The sequence below is a fragment of the Babylonia areolata genome, chromosome 7, assembly GCF_041734735.1.
Source record: "Babylonia areolata isolate BAREFJ2019XMU chromosome 7, ASM4173473v1, whole genome shotgun sequence".
NCBI lineage: Eukaryota > Metazoa > Mollusca > Gastropoda > Neogastropoda > Buccinidae > Babylonia > Babylonia areolata.
Window position 1 is genome coordinate 27,777,360 of NC_134882.1, and position 11,839 is coordinate 27,789,198.

An 11,839-nucleotide genomic window follows, 5' to 3' on the forward strand; every position below is an offset into this window, starting at 1 on the left:
GGATGTAACTTGGGCAAGACACTCTCCACTATAATCAAATTCAAGCCCAGATAGTCGGAACAGCAATTACCTCCTCTGCTGTTCTGATGGTCATAGTTGGACACGACTGACTATCATATATATATATATAATATAATGCCTACGTTGACCGAACTACGCCATTGGTCAGTTCCATACAACACACACTTAGTAGCAGGTTACGACCATACTAGGCTCTTCCGTCCGAGCAATGCAGCTGGCTCCCACAGGACTTAAACACATGATTTTCAGATCGAAATATTGAAGCTTTGGCCACTGGGCTATTGCGCCCAAATTAGTTGTTGACCCCCCACAATTTTAAGTTATGTGAATTTTGACGTCGGATGTGTTCTCGTTTAAAATTCTCGTATGGTTTACTAATCATAACTAAATCAGGGAATTATATGTGTGGTTTGATTTTGTTGTTGTTGTTGCTGAGACTGGTTTGATTTTGTTGTTGTTGTTGAAACTGTTTTACTTTTGTGGAATTATCCTTACCCAACATTTTTATTTGTTTATCATTCCTGACAATAACAACGACTGTTGCGACAGTAAACAGTTTGTGTGTGTGCGTGTGAGCGTGCGTGCGTGCGTGCCTGCGTGTGTGTGTGTGTGTGTGTGTGTGTTCCAGATACCAAGATGAAACTGTTTTTAATGGCTGCCCTTGTGGCAGCCGTCGCTGCTAACGAGTAAGTACAATGCGTGCTCGCGTGGGTTCAGCGTTATCATCAACGTATCAAAGTCATCACCATCCATCATCATCATCATCGGCGGCGTCATCATCATCATCATCACCGTCATTGACATGTTGCACGTGCAGCTACCGTGTAGATGTATCTCCCTCCCTCATCATCATCGTCGTCGTCGTCACCATCATCATCGTCGTCGTCGTCGTCATCATCATCATTACCATCTTCATCACCATCACGACTATCATCATCTTCTTCTTCTTCTATGTCGTCGTCGTCGTTGTTGTCACCATCATCATCATCATCACTGACGCATTGCACGTATTACAGCTCGTACGTGGTGGTGGCCCCTACCACCACCACCACCACCACCACCACCACCATCATCGTCATCATCATCATCATCACCATCATCACCATCACCATCATCATTATCATCATCACCATCATCATTATCACCACCACCATCATTATCGTCATCACCATCACCATCATCACCACCATCATCATCACCATCATCATCATCATCATCATCGCAGTCATTACCATCATGATCACCATCATCACCACCGTCATCATCATCATCATCATCATTACTGACGTGTTGCACGTTCAGCTCCTACGTGGTGGTGGCCCACTCCATCATTATCATCATCGTTATCATCATCACCATCATCATCATTAAAATCATTACCATCACCATCATCATCATCATCATCACCATCATCATCACCATCACCATCAACATGATCATCATCACCACCACCATCACCATCACCATCATCATCACTGACGTGTTGCACGTTCAGCTGCTTCGTGGTGGTGGCCCCCTCTATCATCATCATCATCGTGATCATCATCGCCATCACCATCATGATCATGATCATCATCATCATGATCATCATCATCACCATCATCACCACCGTCACCATCATCATCATCACCATCACCACCATCATCATCACCATCACCATCATCACCATCATCATCACCATCACCATCATCATCACCATCACCATCATCATCACTGACGTGTTGCACGTGCAGCTCCTACGTGGTGGTGGCCCCCTCCAAGTTACGGCCCGGCATGGAGTACAGCGTCAGTGTCAACGTCCTCCGCGCCAGCGGTGACGTCAGCGTGACGGCCTCCATCATTTCGACCAACCACAGGCATTCCTACGCCACCAACACCGCCACCCTGCAACAAGGTAGGGGACATGTACTGCACCTGAACTGGGATGGGTAGCTTCTTTTTGTTGGACTGTCAACAGATTTCGTCCATCCTTTCAAAAAAGAGAGAAATGAAACGATTTTTTTTTTTTTTTTTTTTTTTGGTGGTCATTTAACCAGGGTAATGAGATAAGCAAAACATATGGGTTTTTTTTCACCCAGTCCTGTGGTATAAAAGAAAAAAGAGGGATGTATGGGGATAGGGCTACACCAAAAGAACACATGAACACAGAACCATTGACAAGAAAGATATCAACGACCAAAAAAAAAAACCACTAAAAAATCACATGAGAACTTAATTAAAAGGACTGCTACAAAGCAACAAACTACAATAACTCTTTATCCCCATCCCCTACCCCACTCTCCCTCCCTCCAACCCCATGCACATAGTGAGACCCTCATCAGCAAGATTCAAGATTCAGGATGGTTTATTCAGTTAAGGCCATAGCCCCATATGAATAGGGGGTAATAACAGTTTTACATGTGTCATTGCAATTGGTAATATAAACAATACAACGTCATTCACAACAAACTATCAGTGAATCTAAGAAATGGGTGTCTCTCTTAATTACAGTGCTTTATAAAGATACATAGCAAAACTACGTATGATGTTTTCATCGTTAGATGCCATTAATAAACATAACCGAAACAAGCATGGATTTAAATAATAATATTTTGGGAGAATAAATTGGCGAGAGCGACAGAGTGAGAGAGAGGCAGTTTGAAAACTGTGCCCTTGCACTTACAACAGACAGCCACAAACAAAATCAACGAAACGGATGTGAGGACACACGTGAACGTGCCCTCTTGCACACGGAGACTCCGCTACAGCACAGCATAGCACAGCGCAACACAGCATAGCACAGCACAGCACAGCACAGCACAGCACAGCACAGCGCAACACAGCATAGCACAGCACAGCACAGCACAGCACAGCACAGCGCAACACAGCATCGCACAGCACAGCACAGCACAGCGCAACACAGCATCGCACAGCACAGCGCAACACAGCATAGCACAGCACAGCACAGCGCAACACAGCATCGCACAGCACAGCACAGCACAGCACAGCACAGCACAGCACAGCACAGCACAGCGCAACACAGCATAGCACAGCACAGCACAGCGGAACACAACACAGCACAGCACAGCACAGCGCAACACAGCATAGCACAGCACAGCACAGCACAGCGCAACACAGCACAGCACAGCGCAACACAGCATCGCACAGCACAGCACAGCACAGCACAGCGCAACACAGCACAGCACAGCACAGCGCAGCGCAACACAGCACAGCACAGCACAGCACAGCGCAACACAGCATAGCACAGCATAGCACAGCACAGCACAGCACAGCGCAACACAGCACAGCACAGCGGAACACAACACAGCACAGCATAAAAAAGAAAAACACACCACACCACACCACACCATGTCTTTTTTTTTTTTCAATTCAATTCAAAATACTTTATTGTCTGCTTCAACCAAGACAGAAAATTTTCTTTCGGCTTACTGAACATGCCCGCCAGCAGATATCAAAGAGAAAAACGAATAACTGACCCACCCATCCCTGATCACCACGCACACATCGGTTATCATGTAAAAAGAAAAGCATTTCAGGTAGGATTATATTACATTTTAAGATGAGGAAAACATATATGTGCGTGCGTGCGTGCGTGCGTGTGTGTGTGTGTGTGTGTGTGTGTGTGTGTGCGTGCGCGCGCGTGCGTGAGTGCGTGTGTGTATGCGTGCGCACTTGCGTGCGTGTGTGTGTGCGTGCGTGCGTGTGTGCGCCACGTCTTTGTCTTACAAAAGTGTGTATGTGTTTTTCAGGTGCACCCAAAATCATCGACCTTCAGGTAAGTCGAGAATATCACCTCATGCAGTGCATAGAATAGATCATCATTATAAAATACAATGGAAAAAATACAGTCACTGAAAAATGTTCCTGTTTTTCAATTTTACATTTTAAGATCAGTAAAACATATATATTTGAAATAGAAAAAATGTGGACCTCTTCATGCATAACTTAAAAGCGACAACAACTTACTTTGGAAACACACTTTTATAGCATAAAGGGAGTTTTGTTGTCAGTGGAAACCCATATCAGATAAGGATCTTCAGTCAGAACCACTTCTCTGCAATGATAAATTTAAGATTGGAAATAGAACAATCAATTTTGGACGCTTGAATAACAAAGGAGTTTACTGTCACACACGGTTTAAAAAAAAAAAATAATAATAATGATGGAAGATTTCTGACATAAAATGACTTCACAAGAAAATATTAAACGAATGTACTTTTTTTTTTTTTTTTTTTTTTGTATAAACAGCTGCTTGAGAGATTTAAGAAATGTATACAACAGGTAGAACTTGATGTACCAGCAAACCTGAAGCCACGTGATATACCCGGGGCATTAATTTAGAAATAATATATTCAATATCTAGGGGATCAGGGGGATACTATGAAGTTTTGACATCTGACAATACACTTCTGAATTCTTGTCAGAGGTGAACTGAAAAAAATAATGGAACATACGTTGGGAAAAGATTTTGGATGAAAAAAAAAAAATATATATATATATGAGACGATGCAAATAATATAAATGAAATGGGAGCAGTAAATAGCAATAATTAGAATGTAAAGACAGTATCCAGCGCATTTTCTGACTATGCGATTGCTCTAAGCGTTCTTGGTTAAACCGAGAAGACTGGCTGAAAACAAATGTGCAGTTTGCATGAGTTTAAAATTAAGTGGACATTTGATATCTTTTTTTGGTTTCCACACTGATATAATCACAGACTAAGTTCTTGATTTACTAATTCTCCTTTGGAAGATTTGTGTGTGTGTGTGTGTGTGTGTGTGTGTGTGTGTGTGTGTGTGTGTGTGTGTGTGTGTGTGTGTGTGTGTGCTTCTAAAAATCATCATTACAGATTTAATAATTATATATTAGAGATCGTAATTTGAGACCTAGAGCCAGTTATGGATAACGCATTGATGAAAATTATTTAGTTACAGGTATACAATTATTCTTCAGAGATTCAAACCATTCAGCAAAGGAGACCACATCTGTTCTGTTCAATGCTATAATTTTCAGTTCTGTTGGATAATATTACAATCTAATCTGTTCTGATGTGTTCTATTTGTTTTATTCTACTCTATTTTATCATCTTCTGCACATTTTTTTCTCTTCTCCATTCATTTTGATTCAGATCCGTTCTGTTCTGTTCTACTCTATTCTGGTGTATTCTGTTCCACTCTGATCTATTCTGTTCAGTTGTGTTCTGTTTGTTTTATTCTGTCCTGTCCTGTTCCATTATCTTCTTCACTAATTTGTTCTCATCTTCATTGTATTCTGATCCGTTCTGTTCTGTTCTATTCTCTTCTCTATTCTGTTGTACCGCGCGCCATGTGACCCACAGCTGCCCACCGACCTGCCCACGGGTCGCTACGAGCTGCACGTGGCGGGCACAGGGGGCCTGACCTTCACCAACAAGACCCACGTGACCTTCAGCGCCAAGGCCAAGTCCGTACTGGTGCAGACCGACAAAGCCATGTACAAACCCGGACAGACAGGTACCCGTTTGAAAAGACAGGTACCCGTTTGGGCAGACAGGTACCCGTTTGGACCCCCCGTCCCCCTGCATCCACCGCTCTCCCCCCTCCCTTCCCTCCCACACACACACACACACACACACACACACACTTACCCGTATGGCCCCTTCCTGTACCGGTTCATCGCCATTTGACTTCCATTTCCCTTTAGCCCTCTCCTTACCCGTTTAGCCCCCTACCCTTACCTGTATACCCCCACCCCCCAACCTCTTACCGGTTTAACCTCTCGACCTTCCTTATTTCACTCTATGGGTTCATCACCTCGCCTTCCGTACCTGTATTGTTCCTTCCCATACCGGTTCATCCATTTGACTGTCATTTCCTATACAGCCCCTCCCCTTACCCATATAGTCCGTTCTCATACCGGTTCATCCATTTGACTTTCATTTCCTAAACAGCCCCACCTCTTACCCGTATAGTCCCTTCCCATACCGGTTCATCCATTTGACTGTCATTTCCTATACAGCCCCTCCCCTTACCCATATAGTCCGTTCTCATACCGGTTCATCCATTTGACTTTCATTTCCTAAACAGCCCCACCTCTTACCCGTATAGTCCCTTCCCATACCGGTTCATCCATTTGACTTTCATTTCCTGTACAGCCCCTCCTTTTACCCGTATAGTCCCTTCCCAGTTCATTTCCCCTCATTCTCCCATTAAGCCAGTTCCGTGGGGTTATAGCTACTTCCCTTTCCAGTTCATCCCCTTGACATCCCTTTCCCGTATGGTCTCTTTCGTCGCCCGTTTAGTCCCTTCCCTTACGGGTATAGCTTTCTGATAACATTTTCATTTCTCGATCTTCCTTACCAACACTTCACTGTCTTGACAAAGTATACCCCCAATTCCTCAGTGAAATACGCTTTGTGTGTGTGTGTGTGTGTGTGTGTGTGTGTTTCCGTACAGTCAACTTCCGAGTGCTGGCTGTCTATCCTGACCTCTCCCTGTACAAAGGCAACCTGGACATCGAAATATATGTGAGTACACACACACACACACACACACACACACACACACACACACACACACACACACACACACACACACACACACACACACACACACACACACACACACACACGCACGCACGCACACACACACATGATAATAATAATAAGAAGAAGAAGAAACACACACACATATGTGCGCGCGTACACGCACATATCACTCACAGACCTACACACACACACACACACACACACACACATGAACGCGCGCGCGCGACTGATATACGTCCGACCACACACAACAGACGAGGAATAAGAGGAGAGTGCTGACCACAAGAAAGAACACACGTTGAGGCTCCAAGCGTTATCGAAACCACACAACAACTAACCAACCAACCTACCATCCAATCAACATACCTAGCAACCAACCAACCAACCAATGAACATACCTACCTACCAACTAACCAGCCAGCCAATCAACAAACCAACCAACCAATCAATTAACATACCTTCCAATCAACCAACCAACCAGTCAATTAATATATCTACCTACCAACCAACCAACCAGCCAATCAATTAACATGCCTTCCAACCAGCCAACCAACCAATCAAATAACATACCTACCTACCAACCAACCAACCAGCCAATCAACCAACCAACCTACCAACCAACCAACATACCAACCAACCAGACAACCAACCAACCCACCAACCAACCAACCTACCAACCAACCAACCAGCCAATCAACCTACCAACCAACCAACCAACATACCAACCAACCAACTAACCGAACAACCAACTTAACTACCAACCAATCAACCAACCAACTAAACAAACTGTTTTAATTCTTTTTAACAGCACAAAAGTTACTTCAAAATGTTCTATCATTAAGTCGATAATACGAAGACAGATATGACAGACACAGTGAAAGCGCTTAGATTTGTCTCTGCATAAGATTCAGCGCAATATAAACACTGTTATTATTATTATTGTTGTTGTTGTTATTATATGTAAATGTTCAATAACAGCAAAACTGCAACAGAAGCAACAACCAAACTGCTCACTTCAGACCAAAACAGCACTAGCAGGACAAGAAGATCAACGAGTACCAGACGGGCGAAACAGCCGAGCAGTTAAAGCGCTGGACTTTCAATCTGAGGGTCGCGGGTTTGAATCCCATGTCACGGCGCCTGGGTTGGTTAATTAAGGATGGATTTTTTTTCCCCCGATCACCCGGGTCAACAGATGTGCAGAGCTGCTAGTACCTGATCCATGTGCATGCATGCAACAACATCAATAATTATGCACGTTAAAGATCCTGTACTTCATGTTTAGCGTTCGGTGGGTTGTGGAAACATGAACACACCCAGCAGGACCCCACCTCTCCCCCCCCACCCCCCCCCCCCACCGACCCTCCCTCCCCCCCCCTCTCCCCGAAAATGGGAATGACGAATGGCCACATTGCAAGATCAAATCGATTTAAGTGATTCAAGTGTTTTTGATCATTTGTTAAAACGTTTGCTGTTGTTGTTTTTTTGTTTGTTTGTTTTGTTTCGTTTTTTGTGTTGTTGTTTTGGAGGTTTTGTTTTTGTCACATTAGGTCTCAGATTTTTTATTCGTTCCCATGTAGTTACTTTACGAAGAGATTTCCATGTGATAATCTTGATATTCCTATTATTTTCATCGGTTTAATTGAATAATTCCATGGGTTACTGTTTCATAAATGTACGGATAGCAGTATGCAAGATAGTTTATCACTATTGTTTCAGTCAGTTGTCACGGAGACATGTTTGATTATATCAGAATCAAAATAAAATTGATCTGCTTTTTACAGGATACACATTTTGAGAAAATATGGAACGTTACACCCTGTCTCAGTGGGGTTATCAAGCTTATTTCTCAAGCCGCACATGTAATGCAAGAGGTGTTGCCCTTTAGTTCAACGTCAAAAGAATTCTTAGGAGTAACGAGGAAAGGTATATCATGGTGCTGTTCGAAATGAAGCAAAATGGCTTCCTTTTTCTTGATGTATAAGGCCGTCATAGATATGCCCCAGAATTCTCTATGATACCCTGAGTGATAAAAAATAAGGATATAAGTATCAGTAACTTAATAATTGGTTAGTACTTGACCCAACAAGATACTATTATAATTTTTTTTTTTTAAACAACAATAACAATCCAACAGCTAGGGAGACGGTTGAAAAAACAAAAAAAGATTGATGAATTAGAATTAAACGATATCTGGAGAGATTTAAATCACGATTGTCACCATCAAACAATTAGAAAAAACCGTTTCTTTCTCCTTCTTTCTCAAACTCCCTCAGTCTCCCCCTCCCCCCTTCCCTCAGTCCCCCTCTCCCTTCCCCACTCTTTCTTTCAACCACACCACCACCCACGGGCCCCCCCCCCCCCCCAACACACACACACACCCACGCCCCATCCTTCGCAACTCCCGCTCGAATCGCATCCACTCACATAACAGCAGTATAGAAAAAATATATCCGGATAGATAAGATGAATTAATAAATAAATAAATAAATAAATAAATAACGCCCCCTTTACCTTATTGAAAATAACGCACACATATTTCTCCACATAAAACGAAAGGTACTCTAACAGAGCAGAACCAGAGGCAGGTGATACTGACCACAGTTCAACACACCATCATGACTGACCCACACGGGGTGGATGTTTGTTCAGGACGCCAACTCCAACAAGATCAAGCAGTGGATCGGGGTGAACGCCGGTCAGGGGGTGATCACTCAGGCCCTCCCCCTCTCCACCCAGCCCGTGCTGGGGGACTGGAGGATCAAGGTCACCGCTGACGTAAGTCACGTAGCGTCATGTCCTCGTAATGACGTCACGATGAGGTCATCGCGTTCAATGCTGTTGTTTTGTTTCTTCTGGTTTAATCAACCAACACATCTTGTCTCTTTATGGGATAATTTCCATTTGGATTGATAAAGATGTGTCGTGCCGTGTCGTGTCGTGTCGTACAATGCTGTTCTGTTCACCGGGAAAGATGATCACATTGTTTCATTTAGAACAGTCCCTGCTGTTTCTAGACACTGCTATTTCAGGAATACTTTATCGTTGCTGCCAACACGAATAAAAGAGTGTCAGTGTAACTGATGATGATTATCATCTCAGGCAAACACGACAGGAAAGGTTTTTCTGGGGGGGGGGGGGTTTCATGCCCCTTGACTGACGTAAGACGTTGCTCTTACGTCCATATTGGCATCACTGGTGACGTCATCAAAAGAAGAGGAATGAGTCTGGAAGGCTGAAAATTCACACATTGGATAGAGAGTAGTAAATCCCCAGACCGTTTTCTCAGTTTTTTGGCTGATTGTCTTGGATACTGATTTCTGACTTTAACTCTCTCCATACGAACGGCGAAAGAGAAGACGTTAACAGCGTTTCACCCCAATTACCACCATCAAAATATTACAAGCGGAAGGCTCTTATACTGAAGAGGTGAATGTTGACAAAGAATACCACAATTCTGACGACGGAAGCTAAAGGTTGGGTCATTGAGACACCCACTGGACATCCGAGGGGTCTGTGTAGAGGAGAAGAGAGGACTGGCCGTACTGAGTGAGTTAAACACCACTTTCAACTTTTTTTTTTTTTTTTTTTTTTTTGCCCGGGGTCACGCGAGTCTCATATGTAATCCGAAATAAATCGTTTTGATGCAAAGAATGATTTTCACGATCACGTAAACGGTTGTACAGACTGGAAAGAGCTGTGGGACTGTTGTTGTAAGCTGCCACGATTGCTGTTGATGATGTTTCTCTCCTTTCTCGATCACTGCTTTGAAATAGGGAAGAAGGAGAGAAAAAAAGAAAAGAAGAAATTTGTGGACATTTTGCACATGCTTTCTTTGATTATAGTGCGTTCGTTTGACAGATGAATGTACTTTTGGTTTTTCTTCTCTTTTGTGTGTGTGTGTGTGTGTGTGTGTGTGTGTGTGTGTAAAGGTTGGCAGTTATTTTAACAAAAAATAAAACATTTTTTTCATGTCTTACGTTGTTGTTGTTTTCTGTGCTGTGTCTTCCTGTTGTTGTTTTTCGTTCCTTATAGACTGGATTTGTTGAAATTTACGTTTTTATTTTTTACTCACCGCTTTCTCGTTTGATGATAATTATACTTTCGTTTCTTTTTTTTTTTTTATTTCATGTTCATATAATTTTTATTATTATGCGCGCGCGCGTGTGTGTGCGTGTGCCTTACATCTCGTGTGGAGTGGGTGTGCGTTTTGGGGTTGCTGTTGAAGCGGAAGGATTTGTGCGTGCGTGTGTATTCGTTTGTTTTTAGTATGCATTCATGTATGGCTAGCTGAAGGAAGGCCACCGCGAACTTGGAAGACCCTGCAAGCGCTTCAAGGACACCTTGAAGACAAACCTCAAAGCCTGTGACATAGACATTGCTTCCTGGGAAACTGATGCCCTTGACCGCTCTCGCTGGAGGATGCTGTGCTCTAGTGGCATAAAGACGTTTGAAAACAAGAGAACGCTGGCCATTAAGGAGAAGCGTGAGCGAAGGAAGCAGGGCTCAACTTCTGGTGACGTTTTCCCTTGCAACACCTGTGGGAAGTGCTGCGCATCCAGAATCGGCCTCTTCTCCCATATGAGGACACACACCGACAGATAAGCCTGCCTGTCTACTCATCCGTCGGTCCGACGGGAGACTCCATCATCATGACATCATTGTACTATTCATTGTAAACGCCCAGTGCTTTTGCATCATTAGATTGGGCGAATTAAATGTCGTTTTATTATTATCATGATCGTTATTATTTTGCAGAAAACCGTTGAACAGAAAAAAATCACGATCGCAGAATATGGTAAGCTAATTGTGGAATAAACAGGATTTTAAGCAACAAAATCAGCAGCAGCACCAAGCAATAAGACCAAGACGCAGAACAAACAAACAGCAAACAAAACAAACAGACAACAACACCCACCCATCTCGAATAAAAAAAAAATCAACAAAAAACAATTATATAAAAAAAGCCCAGCGAATAAGTCAATGGCCTTCATACCAAAATATAAGTATTAGCATTGATGAATGCATGCTCTGTTACAGTTTTACGAACTCTGTGGGTGTGTGTGTGTGTGTGTCTGTGCACATGCGTGCGTGCGTATGTGTGTGTTGGCCCGCGCGACAAATTACTAATCGTGGCCCTAAGATACCAATATTTCACGTGAATTACGTATTCATTCTAAATGGAAATGGGCTAATATTGGAAACGAGTTTCATTTCATTACGGAATGTGCAAGTCTGCGATTTTTTATTTTTTTTTTTTCGAAATCAGTTCATTCTAGAAAAATAATCAAT

The 11,839-nt window shown here is 43.1% G+C and overlaps 1 protein-coding gene across 1 annotated transcript in view; it reads left to right on the forward strand.

Moving 5' to 3' along the window:
• The first annotated feature begins 657 nt into the window (after nucleotides 1-657).
• Nucleotides 658-11,839, forward strand: part of LOC143283815 (CD109 antigen-like) — a 69,005-nt gene continuing 57,823 nt past the window's right edge. The window contains exons 1-7 of the mRNA XM_076590189.1: nucleotides 658-707; nucleotides 1,755-1,915; nucleotides 3,771-3,796; nucleotides 5,360-5,513; nucleotides 6,456-6,526; nucleotides 9,200-9,325; nucleotides 11,306-11,345. Coding sequence (XP_076446304.1) covers nucleotides 658-707; nucleotides 1,755-1,915; nucleotides 3,771-3,796; nucleotides 5,360-5,513; nucleotides 6,456-6,526; nucleotides 9,200-9,325; nucleotides 11,306-11,345 — 628 coding nt within the window. The remainder of the gene's footprint in view (nucleotides 708-1,754; nucleotides 1,916-3,770; nucleotides 3,797-5,359; nucleotides 5,514-6,455; nucleotides 6,527-9,199; nucleotides 9,326-11,305; nucleotides 11,346-11,839) is intronic.